This window comes from Mandrillus leucophaeus, unplaced genomic scaffold (assembly GCF_000951045.1).
Source record: "Mandrillus leucophaeus isolate KB7577 unplaced genomic scaffold, Mleu.le_1.0 Scaffold14, whole genome shotgun sequence".
Taxonomy (NCBI): Eukaryota; Metazoa; Chordata; class Mammalia; order Primates; family Cercopithecidae; genus Mandrillus; species Mandrillus leucophaeus.
The window spans coordinates 1,850,719-1,875,460 of record NW_012101365.1 but is presented as its reverse complement, the minus strand read 5'-3'; the positions used below and the strand labels follow the sequence as shown (position 1 = coordinate 1,875,460).

The following is a 24,742-nucleotide window of genomic DNA, read 5'->3' as shown; positions in this document are numbered from 1 at the left end:
AGATTTAAATTAACATTCGGTACTTCATGTCCTTCCACATCTTGGAGAACAGGTAATGATGTATACAGTGGTGTTTATTATTCTCTTTACTTTTGTACATATAGTAGGCCCTCCATATCCATGGATTTTGCATCTGTGGATTCAACCAACCACGGATTGCAGATATTTAAAAAAATTGTGTCTGTACTGAACTTGTACAGTTTGTTATTATTTCCTAAACAATACAGTATAACACCTTTTCCCACAGAATTTACATTGTATGAGGCATTATATGTAATCTAGAAATGATTTAAAGTATAAAGGAGGATATGCATAGGTTATATGCAAAGACTACACTATTTTATATCAGGGAGTTGAGCATCCTTGGATTTTGGTATATCTGTGGGAGGTCCTGGAACCAATCCCCCACCAGATACCAAGGGGAGGATTGTATTTGAAATATTCATTAAAAATAAAACAACTTCCAATAACAGAATGCCTTTCTTCCTTAAGGAAGGCAGTATAATACCCTTCAGCGTTTCTTCCTTAAGGAAGGCAGTATAATACCACTTGGCAAAAGCTATTAACTGGCAACCTAGTAACCAATAGCCTAGGTTTTACTTATATGATAGTGTTATAGATACTAGTTTTCAGCATCTCATTTGCCCCTCCTTCAGTAACTGCCAGTGTTCAATAATTGGCAAAACTGTTCTGTCGAAAAACAGAATGTAGTTTAAAATTGATAACAGTAAAAGCTCAGATTTTAAGTTTGCAAAGTAGATTATGAGTTCAGATTCATTGTAGAGCCATTAAGTAGAAAATTACCAATCTTATACAGGGAGAACACACACATTTAAGACCAAATTGTTTTGAAATATTCTGTTTAATAACATGGGGATTAGTATTTTCCCTTGACATTGGGATTATTAAAAATATAAATATGATGTACTGTGTAATATATTTGTTTATATTCCATACAGATGGACATTTTTGCTGTTTCCAGTTATTCTCATATAAACATATATATATATATATATATATATATATATATATATATATATATATATATAGTGTAAAATGATGATGGGATAAAGCTATTTGTGTGTACATGTAATTATTCTATCAGGGTGAATTCCGTAAGTGGGATCACTGGGTAAAAGGATCACAAGTTCTAAGGTTCCTGCTACATTGCTACATATTGCCAAATTGCCCTTCATAAAAGTGGTTATCAGTTTGTAGTTCCAGCAAACAATATGTAAAATGTGTTGGTATGCTTATATAAAAGCTTTCAACTCCCAGCAACTCATTTCTTCCTTGTAGAAATTAACATGTTTATTGTAAAAAGAAAATACGCCTTATATAAAAGTACAAAGTTTAAATCAACCAGACAGAAGTACTATCTGGTCAACTTCATTCATTCCAACCATCTCTCTTAGTCATATAGGCACATATATACAAATAGTTTTACAAAAGTGGGCTCATATGCTATATTTAATAAATACAGCAAATTAACAAAAGGAAAACAAGTGTGAAACTGAAAAAATGCTCAATTTAAAAACACTTTTCCCACAAGAGAATCTAGTCTTGTAAGATTCCTCCTAAAATTAAGGACAATTACGGAAAACAATAAAGAGGCTTTTTTTTTTTTTCTAGCTTCATGTATGTTTTAATTAGAGACTGTATGTGATTCCTGCTATGAAAGATGAAACCAGCACTCTACTTATTTCTATATAGACAGTATTTGTAATATTTAATTTTGACTTTATAATCATTGCCCATTATTTTTAAAGTTTCGGAAGTGTTTACTAACACTCTTTTTACTGATTCTTTGTTCCTAAGTCCTTAATTTGATTGATTTCTTCTTTAGTTGAATTTCATTATTGGGTATTTTTTTCCTCAAAGGCTCATGATTGTATTTTCAAGTTTTTACAAACTTGAGGACATCTATAGCCTTTGTAAAGTATAAAATTTCTGGCACGCTTTTTCTCAAATCTATGGAGCCTTTTGCTTCGTTGCCTTCTTGTTACAGGATCTCAGACTATCCTGACCCCATTTAATTCTTTTTTTGAGATGGAGTCTCGCTCTGTTGCCTAGGCTGGAGTGCAGAAGTGTGATCTCGGCTCACTGCAAGCTCCACCTCCCAGGTTCACGCCATTCTCCTGCCTCAGCCTCCCGAGTAGCTGGGACTACAGGCGCCCGCCACCTCGCCCGGCTAGTTCTTTGTATTTTTTTTTAGTAGAGACGGGGTTTCACCATGTTAGCCAGGATGGCCTCGATCTCCTGACCTCGTGATCCGCCCGTCTCAGCCTCCCAAAGTGCTGGGATTACAGGCTTGAGCCACCGCGCCCGGCGATAATTCTTTTCTAATCATTCTTTTCAGTCTACTGAAGAATAACAGGAAGAGGTTAGAGGAATGAGCTTTAAGTTGGGTTGTTATATTGGAACCCTCTCACCAAACCTGTTATTTCTTTTTTTTTTTTTTTTTCCCCGAGATGGAGTTTCGCTCTTTTTGCCCAGGCTGAAGTGCAATGGCACGATCTCAGCTCACCGCAACCTCCACCTCCTGGGTTCAAGCGATTCTCCTGCCTCAGCCTCCTAAGTAAGCTGGGATTACAGGCATGTGCCACCATGCCTGGCTAATTTTGTATTTTTTAGTAGAGACAGGGTTTCTCCACATTGGCCAGGCTGGTCTCAAACTCCCGACCTCAGGTGATCTGCCCTCCTTGGCCTCCCAAAGTGCTGAGATTATAGGCGTGAGCTGCTGCGCCCGGCCAAAAATCCATTATTTCTTTTGCCCCTTGGAACACATCTCCCTTAATTTTCTTAGTATTAAAAGGCGATTGTGCCCTAGGGCAAAGCTTTTAAGGCAGTGTATTTCAAATTATTGGAAGTGAAATCGATTAAGTGGTTTGCATCCAATATTAAAAACTGTTATCAAGTAGGAAATACCAGAATTCACTTTGCATAGTAAGTATTCTTTCCTGAAATTTGTCTCAGTACAGAATATAGATATGTGTGTACAGAGGTAAGATGTAAAATACGTTTTTAAAATGTATGCTGTAGTCAAAAAGTTTAAAATGCTTCATCCATAGGCAAGCACATAGATGACAGAACCTTACAGCAAGGTTTGTCCTTAAGCTCCATCTGTGTAGTTTTATCAAAACGGTATCTACAGACATTCAGCATGCCTTCCTCTTACCTCCTTCTTCTAATTAAAGAATAGGGATGTTCCCTTTCCTGCTGTTGGTTGGCTGAGATACCTCAGTTTTGGTCCACATTTTACCATATGTCTAAACAAGTATGTTTTATTTAGTGTTTGTTTAGGGAGGTTTATTTCTGTTACTAAAATTTGTTGGGCTTTTTTTGTGTGTGGGTTTATTTTTACTTAAAACGTATTTTAAGATAAAGTTTTAAGAGTGTACTGGATGACAGCTTGGTTGGTCCATGGGTCATTTAGCTAGAAGACATTTCTTTCTACCTAGATCACTTTCATAAAGAAATAACTGCTAGGACATTGTAACACATTGACATAGAGATGCTTATATTTAATCCTAAAAGGTAGTCCTATGTAGTTGTATCAGAAACCGTAAGAGCTCTTTAAGACCACTTTAACTCAGGTATTATGAAAGGAATCACTGAAGAATATGAAAGCTCAAATAAGATTAAAAAATGCTTTAATACTGCTGCAGAAGTCTTTCAGTTCAGGAGCAGGCAATAGAATGTATAGAATGTTTACCTTATGACCAGATACAACCTCCCAAGAAAAACTGGATCCTGCAGGGCAGCTGGTCTTCACAGTTCCTACTGGGACTATAGTTGCAGGACGTCATTGACTTTTCTCTTTTTAAGGTAGTTAAGTACAGGTAAAGGAACGCTTCTAGCAAAGATCTTAATAATCTCTTGATTATCAATGTCCATGGAGGCTTTTTAGTCCTTCCTTTGCTTCTGCATTCTTGACCCTTGGCTGCTTTCACCTCTCCTAATTCTCTTGTCTTTCTGAATGGGCCATTCCAGTTTTCAATAGGTGACTTCTACTTCTTCCTGTCACCAGTGTTGGTGTTGCCTGTGGTTCTGTTGTGTGCATTTCTGATACATATAAACACTCTAAAAGTCTTATTGACAGATTCCACAATTACTCAAACATTGTCAATTCTGGCCTAGATCGCTATGTTAAACTCTGGTCCCCATCTCCAACTTTATGGGCTTTTGTTTTTAGCTATACCAAAGCTCAAACTTGTTCAACTGAATGCATCATTTTCATTACTACCACAATCCCCTAATTCTCTGCCCTTCTAAAAGCTGTCTCCTCCTGCGGTATTTTCTGACTTTGAATGGCACTATTGTCTAGCAATTTAGGTCAAAACCATGACTAATATTAGATACTTTCCTCTCCATCAAATCTTTTTCAATCCTGTTACCCTACTGCTACTAACTAGGCCTGGATAATGTCAATGCTTATATGATAAAGGCTGGATACCTTAACCTGGATTTCAAGCTTGTGGGCAAGAACAAATGAAACTAAGAAAAAATGGGCTGTATAAAGGGTATTAAGTGCCGCTCTCTGTTGAACTGTTGGATGAAACTGGCTTTAATGATCCAGAGGAAGCCTTACATTTGAATGCATTCTGTTCTTTCAAAACTGCTAACCAGGTTTCGTGTTTATTACCACTTGCTGCTGCTGGGAAAAAGTTAGGAGCTACTATGTTTTACTCCTTTGATTTTTAAATAATAGCAGCAGCACAAATCCCAGGATTCTCAAAGCAGTTCCAACCACAACAAACCAAAAACTAAACTACAGAGAAATGGGAAACAGGTGTGTCTGGTTTAATAAAAAGGGAAAGCGTCATCAGGTGGCCACATCCTTTCCTTGTCATTCATATCCCCAACCTTCAGATCCTTTCTACTCATAAGTTTGAATACAGTCAAGGTTAGTTGGGTCAAAAACTGATGTTGATTATGATTAAAAAGAGATACAAAACTTAGCACCTCCTTCATTAAAAATAAAGGTTGAGAAACTTGATAAGAAAAAAACTAAAATATTTTTATAGCTGCCTGGGGGAGATCTTAATCCTTTCACATAGACAGATATCCTCATATCCACAGGAGGCCATGTGGACTAAAACCAAACAGTCCATTACTCATTCCCTCTCCGGCTCTTCTTGTGGCTCTTCTTAGACCTGAAATGGCAACACATATAAATAATTATATTAAGAAGCTGGGCAGCCGGGCACAGTGGCTCATGCCTGTAATCCCAGCACTTTGGGAGGCCAAAGTGTGCAGATCACCTGAGGTCAGGAATTCGAGACCAGCCTGGCCAACACGGTGAAACCCTGTGTCTACTAAAAATACAAAAATTAGCCAAGCATAGTGGCAGGTGCCTGTAATCCCAGCTACTCGGGAGGCTGGGGCAGGAGAATTGCTTGAACCCGGGAGGCGGAGGCTGCAGTGAGCCGAGATCGCACCACTGCACTCCAGCCTCAATGACAGAGTGAGACTCCATCTCCAAAAAAAAAAAAGGACTCCTCAGAAAGACCTTGGTATGCTAACACTGATGGGGATGGAGCTGACACTCGATATGCATTAAACTGCTTGGTAGTTTTTTGGTTCAGAGCAACACTTGAGTCAGGCATTACTATCCAAATGTTGGCACTGAGGAAATGACCTCTCAGAGGTTAAGAGTGCGCCCAACAGGCCAGGCACAGTGGCTTACGCCTGTAATCCCAGCACTTTGGGAGACCGAGGTGGGTGGATCACAAGGTCAGACTGAGGCCATCCTAGCTAAAATAGTGAAACCCTATCTCTACTTAAAATATAAAAAATTAGCCAGGCATGGTGGCGGGCACCTGTAGTCCCAGCTACTCGGGAGGCTGAGGCAGGAGAATGGTGTGAACCCAGGAGGTGGAGCTTGCAGTGAGCCAAGATTGCGCCACTGCACTCAGCCTGGGCGACAGAGCAAGACTCCATCTCAAAAAAAACAAAAAAAAGGGGTGCACCCAACAGTATATGGCACATGGGGGTTTCTAATGAAATCAAATGAAAGTGACTTGTCCCAGGTCACTCAAGTTTTAAAACTTGGAACTGAGCCCAAAGCTCATCCATTATCCAAAGGTGCAATCCTGTAAAGCAAAACAAAACAAAACAGGTATCTCGCTTGAACCCAGGAGGCAGAGACTGCAGTGAGCCAAGTTCACGCCACTGCACTCCAGCCTGGGAGACAAGCACGAAACTCAGTTTTCACAAAAAAGAAAAAGAAAAAAGAAAAAGTTATCTAACCCCAGTAATTCTCAAAGCACTAGACCAATTTTGTAACGAAGGAGAATTCCTAACATCCCCCAACAAAACCAGAAAATTTCAGGTCCAATTAGTTGTAATTGGGACTTTCTGAATAAAGTTAAAATAGAGGTCAATTTATTACCTTTCGGGAGACTTTGAGTGGCTCCTGTGTCTGTGACTACGGTGATGACCTGGGGAAGAAAAGGCCATTGTATGAGATCCTACCCTTCTCTTATTAAACTGTCACTCTCACCTCCCCTAATACCTGCCATTGGCTTAGTATGTTTTTGGCCTATGCAGGGGACACTGTCCTCTTAGTGGAAGCAACTCTGAATTAGTGGAGGAAGAGGGAGCAAAGAAAGGAGTAATGAAACCAGTTCAAACACATATACATTCAAGGGCTTTATGGCTAATTTCACAAACATCATATTGGGTTTTCACTATTATATTAGATCTTATAATTTCAGATGAAAAAACTGAAGCCAACCTTATCAGCAAAGCTTATAAGTGCAGTCAAGCTGTGAACCTTAATTTTCAAGTTCTATGTCCATTTCCTTTTCTGTTACGCAGTACAGTCAGGCACTCCTGTACTGCAGGAGGCTTAACTGCTCCTTTTACATTTCTTTTTTAAGACAACCTGTGGCAAAAGGCCCACATGCTCTACCTGGGGACTTGGAACGGGATCTGTGCCGCCGATCTCGGGACCTGCTGCGGTGACGTCTTGGACTCTTGCTCCGATGCCTTTCTCGGCGGGGGGAGGGGCTATAGAAAAGACTGGTTAGACTACCAGATCTGGTTAGCAATATACATACAACTCCAATACCACCACTCCCTCCCCAAAGCTCTATCCTCATCACAAATGACTGAAGGCCTACCTTCTCCTTTTGGGAGATCGACTCCGCCTATAATAAAGAGAGGAAGAAGAAAGCCTAGGTTGGTGCACTGGATATTGTAGATTGCAAAAACAGCCCCAGTCTTATCCTTCACCCTTTTCTGTATCACCCTTCTCTGTATCCATGTCTTTTGTCATGTAACTCTAACACCCTCCCATTCTAACTTTAGGACTGGCCATGTGACTTGCTTTGGCTAGTGGGATATTTGCAAATATGATAAAAGCAAATACTGGAAAAACATTTGCATGACTGGGTTTGTTTGCTCTTGAGTTCTGCCACTACCATGAGAATATGCCCAACTTAGCCTGCTGGAGGATGACACAGAGAAGAGAAATTTCCCCTGTCATCCAAGCTAAGGCAATTCCATACCAGCCAGTAGACAGCAGACAACAGAACAGGTACTTAAAAAACTGCCTATCCAAGCTCTGCTTAAATCACTGACTGCAGACTTGTGAACGAAACAAATGGTTATTGTTTTCTGCCAATGAGGTTTTACAGGTGTCTGTTTTGCAGCAACAGAATATATTGGGCAAACATTCTCCATAGGCTGGCATTTTTCCTTCTCTAAAATCCAAACTTCTAGGCTACAGTGCTCAAAATCTCCTGGGAAAAGGCCAATGACTAGGGTTTACCTTCTGGGAGACCGGCTTCTACTCCTTCTGTAGCGCAGTGTGGGAGAGCGACGGGGCTTGTCTAAGTCTCGGTAGCTTCTCCGGCGGTGATCAGGTGATGGCACTCTTTCCAACTGGAAACAAGATGACTGGGTCACTAAAAAGCACAGGCTTATAAAGAGCCATCTAGGAACACTAATTATACTTCACACCCCATCTTGTCCCAAAGTCCATCTCCAAGTGACTTTAAAGCACAGTAACCTGACTACAAAGAAGGAGGCACTTACCCTGTTAACTAACAAAACCTATTATGGGCTATGTAAGACAGCCAGAATAACTCACAGAAGAGAGAGGGAACAGAAACAGACCGGTGTGTGTGTATGTGTGTGTGTTTAGTTTATCTGCAGCCTGGGTAACATGGTGAAATCCCATCTCTACAAAACAAATACACAAATTAGCCAGGTGTGCTGTCACGCGTCTGTAGTTCCAGCTACTTGGGAGGCTGAGGTGGGAGGACTGCTTGAGCCTGGGAGGCCGAGGATGCAGTGAGCCAAGATTGTGCCACTGCACCTCAGCCTGGGCAACAGAGCAAGACCCTATCTCAAAAAAAAAAAAAAAAACTTTGACTGCTTCCTGAAACAATTGGGCAGGCTTGGTTGTTTTCAACTTTTCAGCACTGTAACTAGTATTGAAAGAACATGCCTATGCGGTTGACATTTTCCCCCTCCTAAACAAGGCTTATTCCTTAGGATAGGTGCAATTATGAAAAGTTTTATTTCTTTCCAAGTATTTAACAGCTGCCACCATTTATTAGGCAATTATAATGTGCCAATACTCTGCTAAGGGCTTTAAGTTTATAATCTTATTTAATACTTTCAACAGACTTGGGGAAAAACGTATCATTAACCTCACTTTACATAGGAGAAAACTAAATTTAAGTAATTTGCGTAAGATTATACCACTAGTATATGGCAGAGCTGAGGTGCTTTTAATAAGGGAATATTGTTCTTGATTAAAGTTAAAAAAATTTTTTTTTGAGATGGAGTCTCACTTTTGCCCAGGCTGGAGCGCAGTGGTGCGATCTTGGCTCACTGCAACCCCCGCTTCTCAGCCTCCTGGGTAGCTGGGATTACAGGCACCTGCCACCACGCCAGCTAATTTCTGTATTTTTAGTAGAGATGAGGTTTCACCACCATGTTGGCCAGGCTGGTCTTGAACTCCTGACCTCTGGTGATCCACCCGCCTTGGCCTCCCAAAGTGCTAGGATTACAGGCGTGAGCGACCACGCCTGGCCAACAGAATTAAAAATTAAAGTACAAAAACAAAAAAAATTCCCATTTTCTATTACTCCCTCCCCTACAACCCTGAAAGTCTCAGGTGCCTGACCTTCTCATCCTCCTCTTCTTCCTCTTCACTGGACTCCACATCATCCATGTCCTCTTCCAGAGCGCTAACTCGAGGCTCCAGTTGCTCAGCTTCCTCTAATACATAGCGTTTCTACAGAGAACATAATGAGAGTTAGGGGTTGTTGTCATTTCCCCTATTTCTTGAAACCTCAACACTGGGCTTCAGGATTCCAAGGAGCAACGGCTGAGACAATTTCATTTCAAAGACAGTTCAAGCTTTTCATAAGTTTAATAGACCTGGAATCTATAAACTAAAGTTCTCCTATAAACATAAATACAAACCTAAAGAGAACATCTTCATTTTCTATTGGCTGTATTCCCTGTATCTTACACTCTAAAGTCATGGGAGTATCAATCAGTATAGGTATAGCCTAGAACCAAAAGTAAGGGCTTCGTACACAGAGAAAATCCAAGGGCTAATAAGTTCATGGCTGATAGTTCCACCAGAAGAGGCCTAGCCCTAGAGTAGCACCAAATCTCCAGCAGACCCAGGATCTCGGGAGCTGTTGAGATTCATGCATTTTGAACTGGCTCCATTTTAACCTGGGATATGGCTTACCAATGTTTATTTGAGTGGCTAAAGATCAGAGAGGCAAAGCTGATTTTAAAAATGCCAAATGGCTAAATGTAGTGGCATATCCCTGTGGTCCCAGCTCCTTAGGAGACTGAGGTGGGAAGATCCCTTGAGCCCAGGGGTTTAAGACCAGCCTGGGCAACAGAGCAAGACATTGCTATGAGAATTGGGCCCTCAAAGTAGGTTTTCAAATTTACAATCTCATTCTTTCCACTACATGCCCTACAGTGCCAATATAGAACAGGAGAGATGTATCACACTAATTTCCTGAAAAGATGTCTCACGGATAATCGTTTATCACTAGGAAAGGGAAGCAGGATGGTAAAGCCAAGTTTAAGGAATTAAGGGTTCAGTCTCCCACTCCTGGCCCTATCTTTATCTGTTTTATGTCCTGGCTTTTTACATGAAGACTAGTTTGAAAAAAACTGTTCATGAAGTTAAAAAATCCCTACCCACTCTAGCTACAATACCCTTGATATAACATCCTGAATAAATTTTTTTTTCATGATAGACGAGTAATGTGCTGACGTTGTAAAAAGGTTTGAGGGAGGCACAGCTCACACATGCACGTGAACTACAAAAGGATGGGGAAAAACAAAGTTTCCTTGTTTTAAACTATTCACTTTTAAAGCCCTACCCTTCAAATATTTTATCTATTTTCCTCTCACTCCCAATCCACTATCTTTCTCCCAGACAGGAAGACTGTTTATTAAGAGGACCCATAAGATCCACAGGCTTCAGTGTTTAAGCTGTGTGTATGTGTTTGTCTGTCTGCCTGTCTAGAAAGAGAAGGGTGACTGTGGTAAGAGACTTTTATTTCTTACCTGCAGCCGGGGCAGAATGATATCACAGACTCTCTCACTGTGCAATAGTTCATCAATAAACTCATCAACATGCATCAATTCAAACTCTGCAAGAAAAAGTCATTAGCTCAAACAACTTGGAAATAACAGATTTAGATGCCAAAAAGTAAAAGAAGTGTTAAGACCTCATATCAGGACATCTATATACTAGGCCTCTTTAGAAGAGATTAAGGGATGAATGAAGATGTCCCATTTAGGAGGAGACAAACACAAAAGCAAGCACAAACAGTCCTGAACTATGTAAGGGGTGATCTTGAAGAGATCATATAATTCAAATATAATTTCTCATCTGAACCTGCAATGTTTCTAAATTTAGAACATGTATCTTATATGGCACATGGAGTAATAGCTTTTGAGAACTGGCCAGGAGTGGTGGCTCACGCCTGTAATCCCAGCACTTTGGGGAGGCCAAGGCAGGCGGATCACTTGAGGTCAGGAGTTCAAGACAGGCCTGGCCAACATGGCGAAACCCCATCTCTACTAAAAATACAAAAATTAGCTGGGCATGGTGGTGGGCACCTATAATCCCAGCTACTCAAGAGGCTGAGGCAGGACAATAATTTGAACCTGGGAGGCAGAGGTTGCAGTGAACTAAGACCATACCACTGCACTCCAGCCTGGGCAAGAGAGCAAGATTCCGTCTCAAAACAAAAAAAAAAGACATTATGCATATATATAAATTATATATATAAAGTGTGTGTGTGTGTGTGTGTGTGTATATATATATAGCTTTTGAGAACTTCCATGGTAAACATTACCTTACTTCTGGGGTTCTCGACCATGGGCAATTTTGGGCACATGCCCATCCTCCTACTTAGAAGGAGATGTTACTTACATCTAGTGGTTAGAGGCTAGAGATACTGCTACTCATTCTACGATGCACAAGCCAATGCTCACACAAAAATTATATGACGCAAAATGTCAACAGGTTGAGAAATTCTTAGTTTTACATAATAAAATAATAAATAAATAACTCCATCATGGCCATGACCATGTCCATTTTGTTCACCATGGCATTTACACCACATAGCACAGTATGTGACATGTCAATGGCACTTAATATGTACGTATTCAATGAATGAATAAGTTTAAAGTATAATACTAAATTCTTTTTTTTTTAAGATGGAGTCTTGCTCTGTCGCCCAGGCTGGAATACAGTGGCGCGATCTTGGCTCACTGCAACCTCCGCCTCCTGGTTCAAGCGCTTCTCCTGCCTCAGCCTCCTGAGTAGCTGGGATGACACCCTGCTAATTTTTGTAGTTTTAGTAGAGACAGGATTTCACCATATTGGCGAGGCTAGTCTCAAACTCCTGACCTGAAGTGATCTGCCCGCCTTGGCCTCCGAAAGTGCTGGGATTAGAGGTGTGAGACACCGTGCTTGGCCCCAAATTCTTTACCTTCTACTGTTTAATGATACAGGTAGGGGTGAAAGGTAAATGTTCCTATCTTCTGTTATGACACCAAGTGAGAAAAGGCTTTGACTGCAGTACCTAGAATCCCTCCTTAACACATTAAGTAATCTCTTTGTAGACGGTATGGAGCTGCCTCTCTCGGATATACTTATTTTTCAGTGGGATTCCTGTATAAAAATGAGTACACTTAAGTCTATATGCTGCAGTGTGAAGTACAGTGCTAGAGGAGAGGCCAGTAGAAAGAACTGTGAAGACGTAAAATACGGAAAACTAACTTTGTCTGAGAGGGCTAGGGAAGGTTTTATGGGGAAGCCATTCTGCAGCTAGATCTTTTGGGACGGAGCACATATAAAGGGGGCATATGATGCAAGGCAGGGATTAACATAAGATGCACTTGGAAAGGGAGGCAGACAGAGGCAGGCTAGGTAAGGCCAACACGAAGCTAGTAGTCAGACTGAAAACTCCCATGAGGGACAAGGGAAAACTTGCATAAAGACAGTAACAATGTGGATGAAGAGGAGCATTCACACTGTCTATGACAATGCAGAGGTAGAAGTACTGGTGAAATAAAAATTGGCTTAAAAATGACAATCAGGAGACTTAGCACCATACTCACCCCCATTTCGGTTCTGGCTCTTGATTTTTCGATAGTCATTGTACAAAGGCTCCAAGTACTTGTAGCAATCAATTGCAGTGCCTGTCAGCCTCATGTAAAGTGCCCCCAGCATGCGAACATACCTGATAGAGAGATGATAGTGAAACAACAGGCCATCCTAGAAGTTCCTAAGTTTTACAACTAGCTTTTCTCATGACAGTAGTGGATAAATATGTTCTTCTCTTTGGCACGTAAGAAAGCTGCAATTGTGGAGGCAGAATGAAGCTGAAGAAAGACAGCTAAAATATGGAGACCTGGGTTCAAGTTCCCATGCTACCATTTATGGCTGTGGGAACATCATACATATTGATCAACTTTCAAATATATCATCAGTAAAACCAGAATAAAACCTATTTACCTCACAGGATTACTCTAAGAATCAAACGAAATACCGAATTTTATTTTATTTACTTATTTTTTAAGGCAGAGTCTTGCTTTGTTGCCCAGGCTGCAGTGCAGTGGCACGATCTCGGCTCACTGCAACCTCTGCCTCCTGGGATCAAGCAATTCTCCTGCTTCAGCCTCCTAATAGCGAGGATTACAGGCACCCACCACCATGCCCAGCTAATTTTTGTATTTTTATTTATTTATTTATTTCTTAAGACAGAGTATTGCTCTGTTGCCCAGGCTGGAGTGCAATGGCACAATCTCAACTCACTACAACCTCCACCTCCTGGGTTCAAGCGATTCTCCTCCCTCAGCCTCCCGAGTAGGTGGGATTACAGGTGTGTGTCACCGCACCCAGCCTAATTTTGGTATCTTTAGTAGGGATGGGTTTTGCCATGTTGGCCAGGCTAGTCTCAAACTCCTGACCTCAAGTGATCCACCTGCCTTGGCCTCCCAAAGTGCTGGGATTACAGGTGTGAGCCACGCCTGGCCAGATACTGAATTTTAAAACAGAAAGTAGAAGATATATTTAATAACAATACAAGAACAAGTACACATAAACATGACTGCTGGTTTTGGAAAAAAGTAAGTCATCTGGGTTCAAATACTGACTCCATGATTTACTAATTCTGTGACACTACTGGTCAAATCTGTGTTTTCTCAATCCTTGTAAAATGGAGATAATGCTACGTAATTTATGGCTTTGTATATAAACAAGAAATGCATTTAAAGTCCTAAGTACAGCATAGAGCACACAGTAAGTGCCTAACAAAAGTTAGGTATTTTCTAGCTGTTAATGCTTTATAAGAGTCGTCCCTCTTCCCTTTTTCCTGTATCCAACTACTTAAATTTCCTCTTGGGTAACTACGAGGCATTTGAAACTCAAGTTTCTTTGTATGAGAAGCAGAATACTGTACCAAAGAACATGAACTCTGAAGCCAGATTTGCCACTTACTAGCTGTTTGAACTTGGGCAAAATTACTTAATCTCTGTGCCTCAGTTTCCTCTCCTGTAGAATAGGGATTAAAAGTTTAGAAGGTTGTTGTGAAAGTGAAATGAATTAGTATACGCAAAGCCCTTACAGCATGGCACATAAGCAGCTATTATGTCTGTCTCCTATACTTGTCTGTGATTTCCTTGAGAACGGGTAATACAGTAATGAGAAGCTGACATTTTCTAGGTGTTTACCATGCAGCAAATGCTGTGTTCAGAGATTCGCATGCATTACCTTCTTTCACTCTTACATTATAGTCACCATTTTACAGATAAGCAAAGTTTAGAAAATTAAGTAACCCCTCCAACGTCAAGTTAATGGGCAACAGAATCTGGATGTGAACCCAGATCTAACACCTCTTAACCACTACCTTTTGTTGTTTGATTTTCACCCCTGAGCGTCCAGTGCCTACCAACATATCAGGCACTCACTTTTGCTTAATATATATTTAGTGAATTTGTGAAATCCTTTTTTGGGGAAAAACTACCACCAAAACTGAGAAAGTAAAGTAGAAGATTAATACAATCAGAACAGATAAAATACAAACTTGGCCGGGTGTGGTGGCTCATGCCTGTGTTCCTGGCGCTCTGGGAGGCCCAGAGGGGAGGGGATCACCTGAGGTCTTGAGTTCAAGACCAGCCTGGCCAACATGGTGAAACCCCATCTCTACTAAAAATACAAAATCTAGCCAGGCGTGGTGGCACATGCCTGTAATCCCAGCTACTCGGGAGACTGGGGCAGGAGAATCACTTGAACCCAGGAAATGGAGGTTGCAGTGAGCCGAGACTGCACTACTGCACTCCAGCCTGGGCAACACAGACTCTGTTTCCAAAACAAAAAACAAACAAACAAAATACAAAGACTCAAAAGCAAAAATCTGGAGTGGAACTCTGTAGAAATGAGATACATTGTGTACACCACTCTTAACCAAAGCCCAATGCTGAACCGCCAAAATTAAACCTCTTATATTAGCTAGTGAACATTGCACTCACTTGAAATCTTCATTTTTGATAAACTCTACAATGATATCCTTCTCGGGTTGAATTTGAAGCATCTTCAAGGTTAAACACAGAAAGGGTGTTGGTTTTATGTTGCCACCATAGACGCCACCCACAAACCTTAACTCCATGGCTTTATCGACTACAAGTTCAGCTAAAAAACAAAAAGAATAGAGTGACATATTAGGGCTAAGCTCTTCCTAGTTGAAGTGGAGAGTTAGTTCAAGCTTTGGTTCTCCTAAATACACATCAACAGTGTAATATTAGGAGAACGAATGTGTATTAGTAACAGTAACGACAGCAGCTAATACACATTGAGAATGGATAATAAAATAGGTACCCTGCTAAACTTTTCATATTATCTCACTTGACCTTTTTTAACAAGTCATGAAGAAAGTTCTAGCAATGTTCTTATTTCCAGGTAAGGAACATGAGGGCTAAGAAAGGTAAAGTGACTTGCTCAAGGTTCACAGATTGCCACAGGACATGGATTTAAAGCCAGAATTCAAATCGGAAGATTACCTGGAAGACTTCTATGAAGCATTGACATTTATAAACACTGGAACTGGCCCAGATCTAAGGATAGTAAGATCATGAATTTGGTTTCAGGCATATTAACGTCAGGTCCTTAAAGACCTTCAATAGATTGTGTCAAAGTGTTATATTCGGACCCCTGAGCTTAACACTGTTGCAACCCAGCCAGCTATCATTAAATATGGGATAACTCACAGAACCCAACTGAGACACCCTTCAGAACATGACCTTATCAGATTCATCTGTGTTCCCAACAGTCGACACAAGACGAGGCACTTAGTATGCACTCAAATTTTTGTGAATGATCGACATACTCCGCTCAAACCCCCCCCCTCCAGAGGCCAGTCGCTAGTCCCACCGGCGCTCGGTCAGGAGAAATTGGCCACAAGGCTGCCGAGAGGGGCTCTGCGTGCTTTCGCTCACCCGTAAGTCCGAAGCACTCCTCTTTCCAGTACTTGGACTCATAAATTCGCGTTCGAATGATCTTCTCCACCAGATATTGAGGGTTGGTGCCGTGGATACTGTGCGCATCCTTCACTGTACGGTTAGCCATTTTAGAATGCCTTCAATTCTATTTCCGTCGGATCCTTTAATGCGTCACATCCAGGTTCAGAAAAAAACACCTAGGGGAATGGAGAGCGGTAGAAGAAGTTTCACTAAAAAGCTTAGGCCACCATCTTGAAACCGGAAACACCTCAGCGCAAAGACCTTCCGCGCCCCGCGGCGCCGATCGAATCAATGATGGCGGCTGCATGTTAGCGGATTTACGTCATGCGCCCCTCTTAGGTGTACGTAGTGGGCGGGGCGAGCTGGTTGGTGACGCAGCGAAGGGATGGCCTGGGGGCGGGGCCACGCCGAGTGGCGCGAAGTTTTCTTTGCTCCTTCCACCTTCCTTCCATTTCCAGCGAGACACACGCTTTCGTCCTGGCGTGCGGCCCGTAGCTGTAGGAGGAGCCCTGCTGGTACAGGTTAGAGGTGCTGCATCCCCCGGAGCTCTCGAGCGGAGGAGGTAGGAAACGGAGGGCTTGCGGCTAGCCGGAGGAAGCTTTGGAGCCGGGTGAGTGTGGCGTCCCGCGGGTTGCGAGGGACTCGGGGGAAGGCGCAGCGGAACCTCTGAAACTGAGGACCTTCTCTGTAGACTCACTCATTGATTCTTTCAGCTGACATGTACCCAGCGCCTGTTCAGTGCCAGGCACTGTTCTGAACTGTTAAGAGCGTTCCTCTGTTCCACACTCCAATTCCTAAAAGCGCTGCAGGGAACTGAGTTGCAGTGGGGAAGGCGGAAGCCAACAGCCGAGAAGCAGGAGCACTCCTGCCCTCCGTACCCTGAGGCTCAGTGATGACTTTCCCTCCATCTGCACTTGTAAAGCACTCGACTTACTTCGTTCTTTGAGCTATAGTGTAGGAATCACTACAGGGAAGGCGGAGCAGAGATTATTACCCCATTTTACGGACGTAGCAAATTGCGCCCAGAGAGGGACGTGTCTGAGGTCGCTTTTCGTGACTAAGCAGTCTGGGCTCCTACTCAGATCTTTTTTTCAGATGAGCTCCTAACTGCTGGACTGCCATTCACCTTGTTTTCAGAAGAGACGTCTGCTGGCTCTCTTCTTCTCTTGTCTAATCCCGGAACTGAAGGGTCTTCTGCCGTGACAGTTGGAAGAAGCATTCTTACCCTGGTCTATTTGTGAAACTGCAATGATTAGATACGATGCTAGTTGTCTGTAACGCATGAATAATAGTACCCTCTTCTCTGCTGTATTAGGTGGGCTGGAAATGCCAAAGGAGTTTCCAATATGACAGAATGGTTTAAGTCCCTCTGCAACAGTTTTTAACTTTAATGGAGGGCAATATGTGGCCTTTAGGAGGTTTGTGAATCTGCCGAAATTGAATCCAAAATTTTGCTTGAATTATATGTTAGTTCCATAATATTCATCAAATGATACTTAATAAATAAAACTACTGTACCTTACAAATAAATGGAAGGGATTAAGGTAGTGGGAAAGTGGATTTACCATTTTGCATTTTTTCACTTAATCTTCCATTATCCTAAAATAGTGCCTGGCACACGATGGGTACTTAATCAATGTTGGTTGAATAAAAGGAAGATTCTATTCTTTCCATTTTGTGGGTAAGCAAATTGAGGCCCAATCCACAATGCTCAGTCAGTGGCTGGGAAGCCTGATTTATTATAATAAATACACCAAAAGCAAGCTGTCAGTTACATATTAACATTATCCAATTTCACACAATGTGTTGTAAGGTGAAGTAGTTAAGAGCACAGTAATTGCAATCTGGCTTTTTGGGGTTTGAGTTAAGGCTGTGCCATCCTGTATAAGATAGGAGAAGTTATCACCTTGAAGTGATAATTAACATCTGCCTTTCTTTTTTTGAGACAGAGTTCTGCTCTGTCGCCCAGGCTAGAGTACAGTGTTGCGATCTCGGCTCACTGCAACCTCCACCTCCTGGGTTCAAGTGATTCGTCTACCACCACACCCACCTAATTTTTGTATTTTTAGTAAAGACGGGGTTTCACCATGTTGGCCAGGCTGGTACCGAACTCCTGACCTCAAGTGATCCACTTGCCTCAGCCTCTTAAAGTGCTGGGATTACAGGCATGAGCCACTGCGCCCAGCCTTTGTATTTATGTTTTATCCCTGTGTGCATTTTATAAATGTCATGAAGACATTTATAACCCCTGTATTACTGTCTTTTAATTTCACTCTGTTAGATGTTTTACACCTATTGTGCCTTATTCCTAGTATTTCTAAATGTTATAGTTTCATTTCTTAGGAATTGACCTTTCTGTTTTCCTGGATGGGAAGAGATGAGGCATAGTACAAGATGGACACAGATGATACTAAATTGCCTGTGTGTTATCTTCATAGACCATGACTTCAAATAAAATGTTTTCTTAGTCTAAAACATATGGGAGTGTAGCAGGGGCAGAAAATAAGTCTGAACTCATTTGAAGGCAGGGACTATGTCTTAGAATCCATCAGATAAATACCAAATATTTATCGTGGTAACTCAGAGTTTGGATTCTTCCACAGGAGCCATGGCACACTACCCCACAAGACTGAAGACCAGAAAAACTTATTCATGGGTTGGCAGGCCATTGTGGGATCGAAAACTGCACTACCAAACCTATAGGTGAGTGATGGGATCCTTTGGTTGTCCTGGAAATACAGCTTCTCAAGGTAAACAGTCAACTTGTATCTAGCCTGTTCTAATTACTACAGATTGACAATGAATGAACAGGAGATTAGAACTGATTGTAAGGAGGGGTTTTGTTTGATGCAAGAAGGTGATGGAATAAATATAGCAGTTAGTGATGAGGCAAAATTATGGTAGGCTCATAAAATTTTTTATGTATGATAATGTCATGTCTATTTAAGGTGAGTTCTGTATAACTTTTGATGATAACCAGATGATAGATGTTTTTACTGTGTCTTTCCCAGCCCTGGAGATCTCTGACAATTTGACATTGTTACTGAGCAGCTTGACAGCCTTGGGAAACATTTGTTGTGGGAAGCATTTGTTGTTGTTTGTCAATAACTGAGAGGAATTAGGGTTCATAATAAGACCTTTGGATTCATTACTCAGCTAAAACAATTCATTCAACCCACTTTGCCTATTCTGAAATATAACTGGGCAAATTGGTTTCCCAGTAGGAGAGTTGGTCAACAGAAAGATATCAGGGGATTGGAGAGCCCTCTTCTTTGTGCCCAGGGGATCTGAAGAGCTTGACCCACTTTAAGTTATTTCCTAATGTGCTTCTCTGTTACTTCTAGAGAAATGTGTGTGAAAACAGAAGGTTGTTCCACCGAGATTCACATCCAGATTGGACAGTTTGTGTTGATTGAAGGGGACGATGATGAAAACCCGTATGTTGCTAAATTGCTTGAATTGTTCGAAGATGGTGAGTTTGGGACTGGAATAATAAACCGTTCCTTGTCATGAATGATTGAGAGGTGGGGAGATTGTCGACTCTTTTGTTCACAGCAGTGTGCAGGGCACATTAGACTGAGGTGGGATCACGTAAGAACTAGCTGCATCTTCTTCCATCTAGAAAACTTCTTTACTCACCAAAGCAGTATTGAGTAAAATGGAACTGGAAGGCTCAGTAATTTAACTTTTTCATTATTTGGGGAGATAAGAATGGCTATTAAGGTAGAATTGGGGGTGCTGGAGAGAATGGATGAATTTGGGAGGAAGAGAAGGAAAAAACAGTTAATTTGTACTATGATAGAGATGTGTCCTTTAATTTTGACATGAAGGTTAGTAATACATTTTGCAAGTGCTACTTCGTTATACATGAAGAGGTAAGTTGGATTTCGAAGGTGTAGCAGTTGGGGCTTCAGTCAGGGAGAACAAAAACACTTAAGGTGTTACCCAGAGGAACTTGTGTGTTAGTGTTGGAAAGGCTAGAAGAAAAGGTGACATTTCCCAGAGATGAGTAAGTGCAGGAAGCCACTACTGCCCCTAGGCTGGAGGAGCAAAATGGAAGATGGCATCAACCAGAGCCTACAAGCCCACATTGAAAGCCTTAGCTGATTTGCTGACCTTCTAACCCTCTGCAAAACAAGAGGAGAGCACAGAAATGTGGGAGCTGGGCACGGCTCCACAAGGAGGATTAGGAAGACAGCAATTTGAAACTATCCAAAACTGCCTCGTTCAAGAGACAGAAGAATGGCATGGTCATTAGGTAATCCTATGGTAGTCCGTATGCTCAAGAGAAGGAACTGATAGACTGAGTGGATAAAGATGTTTTACATTACTATAGTCCCCCTTATCCATGGTTTCAGTTTCTGCGATTTCAGTTACCTGATGACAACCATAGTCCAAAAATGGTAAATGGAAGATTCCAGAAATAAGTCATAAGCTTTAAATTGTGTGCCATTGTGAGTAATGTGGTGAAATCTCACGCTGTCCCACTTGGAATGTGAGTCATCCCTTTGTCCACTGTATCCGTGCTGTACAGTATGTATGTATAGGAAAAAGCATAGCATATACAGGGTTAGTGGCAGTATCTGCAGGTTCAAACATCTACTGGTCTTGGCGCATACCCTCAGCAGATAAGGGGAGAGTACTGCACATAGATAAGGGGGATCTTTGACATACTTTCTCTTTGACATACTTTGAAGTATGGAGAAAAACCTCATCAAACTAATGTCTAATAGAGGCAGCACATCAGAATCACGGTTTTCGGTGTATAGATTCTAGAATCCTCTCTTGGTGCTCCATTGGATGGCTTTAGTCTTTCTCTGAAGAAAGCTAAGAAGAGAAGAGATGACGATGATGGCAGTAGTGAGTGTTCTTTCAGTTGGAGCTATTGCTGGTGTGGAGTGATGCAAATCGTATGCGGTAATAATAAAGCTGAAGATTTCAAGCATGCATTTGCCAGAAGTCATCTCAGTGGTTGATGCTGTAATTCTTTTGTGTGTGTGTGTATGTGGGTGAGTGACAGAATCATGCTCTGTCGCCCAGACTGGAGTGCAGTGGCGCGATCTCAGCTCATGCAACCTCAACCTCCTGGGTTCAAACAATTCTCCTGCCTCAGCCTCCCGAGTAGCTGGGATGACAGGCACCTGCCACCACGCCCAGCTAATTTTTTTTTTTTTTTTTTTTTGAGACAGTCTTGCTCTTGTCGCCCAGGCTGGAGTGCAGTGGCACCATCTTGGCTCACTGCAAGCTCCGCCTCCCGGATTCAAGCCATTCTCCTGCCTCAGCCTCCGAAGTAGCTGGAACTACAGGCACCCGCCACCACGCCCAGCTAATTTTTTGTATTTTTGGTAGAGACAGGGTTTCACCGTGTTAGCCAGGATGGTCTCGAGCTCCTGACCTCACGATCTGCCTCCCAAAGTGCTGGGATTACAGGCGTGAGCCGCCACACCTGACCAACTTTTTGTAGGATTTTTGTTTTGCTACTGTTTGATTCTGTCTTTATAGTCACTGATTTTTATTTGTTCATTGCCTGTGTTTAGAGTAGCTCCTCTCAGAGGCCTTTTTGTCATTCCTTTGCTGGCTGATAGCACCATTAGGAAATGGAGCAACCCCAGAAGAGCGGGTGTGTGGGCTGGAATTAGATTGCTGCAGTTGGTCATGTGACCTTTGACAAACTCCTTTAAGGTCCTCGTCACTTGATTTCTTTGCCTGAAAAGGGGGATAGCTGTAGTACCTACCTTGTAGGGTTATTAGAAGGATTAAAGATCGGCCGGGTGTGGTGGCTAACGCCTGTAATCCCAGCACTTTGGGAGGCCGAGGCAGGCAGATCACAAGTTCAGGAGATTGAGACTGTCCTGGCTAACACGGTGAAACCCCATCTCTACTAAAAATGCAAAAAAAAATTAGCCGGGCGTGGTGGCGGGTGCCTGTAATCCCAGCTACTTGGGAGGCTGAGGCAGGATAATGGCGTGAACCTGGGAGGCAGAGCTTGCAGTGAGCCAAGATCAAGCCACTGCACTCCAGTCTAGCTGACAGAGTGAGAGTGAGGCTCTGTCTCAAAAAAAAAAAGGCAACACATGTTGGGCCAGGCATGGTGGATCATTCCTGTAATCCCAGCACTTTGAAAGGCCAAGGCGGGCGGATCACTTGAGGTCAAGGGTTTGAGACCAGCCTGGCCAACATGGTGAAACCCCATCTCTACTAAAAATATAAAAATTAGCTAGGCGTGGTGGCAGGGGCCTGTGGTCCCAGCTACTTGGGAGGTTGAGCCAGGAGAATCTCCTGAACTAGGGAGGCAGAGGTTGCAGTGAGCCGAGATCACGCCACTGCACTCTAGCCTTGGGGGCAGAACAAGATTCCGTCTCAAAAAAATAAATAGAAAAATGTTGGCCAGACATGGTGGCTTATGCCTGTGATTTCAGCACTTTGGGAGGCCAAGGTAGGCAGATCACATGAAGTCATGAGTTTGAGACCATCCTGGCCAACATGGTGAAACCTCGTCTCTACTAAAAATATAAAAATTAGCCAGGTAGGATGGTAGGGGCCTATAATCCCAGCTACTCAGGAGGCTGGGGCAGCAGAATCGCTTGAACCCCGGAGGTGGAGGTTGCAGTGAGCCAAGATGGGGCCACTGCACTCTAGCCTGGGTGACAGAGACTGTCTGAAAAAACGAAACAAAACAAAAAACAAAACTACACACGTCAAGGGCTAAGCACGGTGTCTGGCACATAGGAATTGCCCAGTAAAGTGTCCTTGAGTTGTCTTAACCTTTCCCTTTCCACCGAATTCCTTCTAGATTCTGATCCTCCTCATAAGAAACGTGCTCGAGTACAGTGGTTTGTCCGATTCTGTGAAGTCCCTGCCTGTAAACGGCATTTGTTGGGCCGGAAGCCTGGTGCACAGGAAATATTCTGGTATGATTACCCGGCCTGTGACAACAACATTAATGCGGAGACCATCATTGGCCTTGTTCGGGTAGGTGATGTCACAATCCTTGGTTCTACCTTGAAGCTTATTTCTGTCTGCCTCCTGAACTGCATGACCCCAGAAATATTACCGGCTCTAATTTACCCCATGGAGAATATATTATTTTCTGTCATCTTCTGTGCTTGCCTGTCTATTTCATCTCAACAAATATTTATTGAGAGCACATATCATGTGTTAGGAGCCTCCTGCAAGAAGTGACATTTGGGTTGTGACCTGAGGGATGAGCAGGAATTAGCAGATGTATCTCAGGTGGATGTTATATTTAGCTATGACTGTGGCATGCGTAGAGCATTGTGAGGCTGAATATGCTGGCTTAAACGAGGACTGCACCTTGAATAAATCAGTACAAAGAGTGCTAGTTGCTACAGACAAATTTGTATGACAGGATTTCATAATAAATCAGGTGCTAATGAGCGACTGGTTTGCATGCTGAAGTAAGTCACTGGTTATGAGATTTTCCTGAAGTGACTTCAGGCTCCCCAACATGGGATTAGGTTGTGGCGTGAGGTGTGGTTGTATGCTGATTCTGTGGTTCATTGAGCGTTAGGGCAGAGACTCTTGTCTGGTGTGATTATTGTAATTTATCTTTGAGTTAAATGAGCGAAGAAGAGAAAGCTAAAGGAGTGTGAGGCAGAGGCAGAAGTTGAGGCAGCAGGATGAGTATACACAGAGAGGCACAGGGCTTGGGGCATCTGGGCAGGAGCACAGTGGTGGGAATAGCAGGACTGTGACAAGACCACTTCAAGCAGTATTGCACACTCTGCAGGTAAAACGAGGCCAGATCTTAGAAGGCATTGAAAAAGTAGTTTAAGTAATTTGGTCTTGCAACAGTGGGAGTCATTATTGGCTGTTGAGCAGGAGAGCATGTTTAGATAAGTTGGTGGGGAAACTTGGCATAGGTGAACAGAATGGACTGGAAAAGAAAGCAATGGTAGGGTATAAGAATATCAGCTAGGAGGAATCTGTGAAAATAACCCAGGAGGGAGATGATGCGTATTTGAACTAGGTTGATAATAATAGGAATTGAGAGGTGAACAATAAACATGTTTTAAAATGAAAGGAATAATTTATATATTTCATTGATGTCTTTAAAGCCATTAATGATCAAATGAGTAAATACTCAGTAAATACTCATTATTCTTATGTGTTTTTCTAGCAATATGTTATGCCATGTCTGTGCCTCTTTAGATTGGAAAGGTAACATTTTAGGTACAGATGTGGACTTACATGTTTTTAATTGTAGCTCTGATGGCATACTCCTTGGCTGTCTTGGGGCTCATCTCTTCCTGCTTACCTGTACTTCTGAATTCAGGTGATACCTTTAGCCCCAAAGGATGTGGTACCGACCAATCTGAAAAATGAGAAGACTCTCTTTGTGAAACTCTCCTGGAATGAGAAGAAGTTCAGGCCACTGTCCTCAGAACTGTTTGCGGAGTTGAATAAACCACAAGAGAGTGCAGCCAAGTGCCAGAAGCCCGTGGGAGCAAAGAGTGAGAGTGCAGAAAGCCCTTCTTGGACCCCAGCAGAACATGTGGCCAAAAGGATTGAATCAAGGCACTCCACCTCCAAATCTCGCCAAACTCCTACCCGTCCTCTTACCCCAAGAGCCAGGAAGAGGCTGGAGCTTGGCAGTAAGTTGTGGAAGGGATCACAGTGGGCAATACTGGGGCTAAAGGATTATGTGATAAAAATGTTCATTTATGGGACAGTATTGAGTTAGTGATCATAGTGC

At 42.3% G+C, this 24,742-nt stretch overlaps 2 protein-coding genes across 3 annotated transcripts in view; one reads left to right on the top strand and one right to left on the bottom strand.

Annotated features, from left to right (window-relative positions):
• Positions 1 to 3,636: 3,636 nt before the first annotated feature.
• Positions 3,637 to 16,363, bottom strand: PRPF38A (pre-mRNA processing factor 38A). The gene is made up of 10 exons (XM_011973767.1): positions 16,003 to 16,363; positions 15,040 to 15,199; positions 12,628 to 12,749; positions 10,561 to 10,646; positions 9,143 to 9,253; positions 7,778 to 7,890; positions 7,128 to 7,154; positions 6,917 to 7,014; positions 6,395 to 6,443; positions 3,637 to 5,156 (listed from the first exon to the last, which is right to left on the bottom strand). The coding sequence occupies exons 1-10, from the start codon at positions 16,130 to 16,132 to the stop codon at positions 5,114 to 5,116; spliced, it is 939 nt and encodes a 312-aa protein (XP_011829157.1). The 5' UTR covers positions 16,133 to 16,363; the 3' UTR covers positions 3,637 to 5,113.
• A 50-nt stretch (positions 16,364 to 16,413) lies between these two features.
• Positions 16,414 to 24,742, top strand: part of ORC1 (origin recognition complex, subunit 1) — a 41,545-nt gene continuing 33,216 nt past the window's right edge. The window contains exons 1-5 of one of the 2 annotated variants that reach the window (XM_011973766.1): positions 16,414 to 16,636; positions 18,633 to 18,729; positions 19,371 to 19,498; positions 22,820 to 22,998; positions 24,323 to 24,641. In XM_011973766.1, the coding sequence (XP_011829156.1) occupies positions 18,635 to 18,729; positions 19,371 to 19,498; positions 22,820 to 22,998; positions 24,323 to 24,641 (721 nt within the window). In that variant the 5' untranslated portion in view covers positions 16,414 to 16,636; positions 18,633 to 18,634. Of the gene's footprint in view, positions 16,637 to 18,629; positions 18,730 to 19,370; positions 19,499 to 22,819; positions 22,999 to 24,322; positions 24,642 to 24,742 lie in introns of both variants that reach the window. The other variant, XM_011973765.1, reaches the window with a different exon arrangement.

Coding starts and splice junctions, on each gene's coding strand:
- PRPF38A (XM_011973767.1), bottom strand. CDS start 16,132: ATGGCTAACCGTACAGTGAAGGATGCGCACAGTATCCACGGCACCAAC. Junction 10,647..12,627: donor GAGCCAGAACCGAAATGGGG/GTGAGTATGGTG, acceptor TTTTTCTTGCAG/AGTTTGAATTGATGCATGTT. Junction 7,891..9,142: donor AAGAAGAGGAGGATGAGAAG/GTCAGGCACCTG, acceptor TCTTGTTTCCAG/TTGGAAAGAGTGCCATCACC.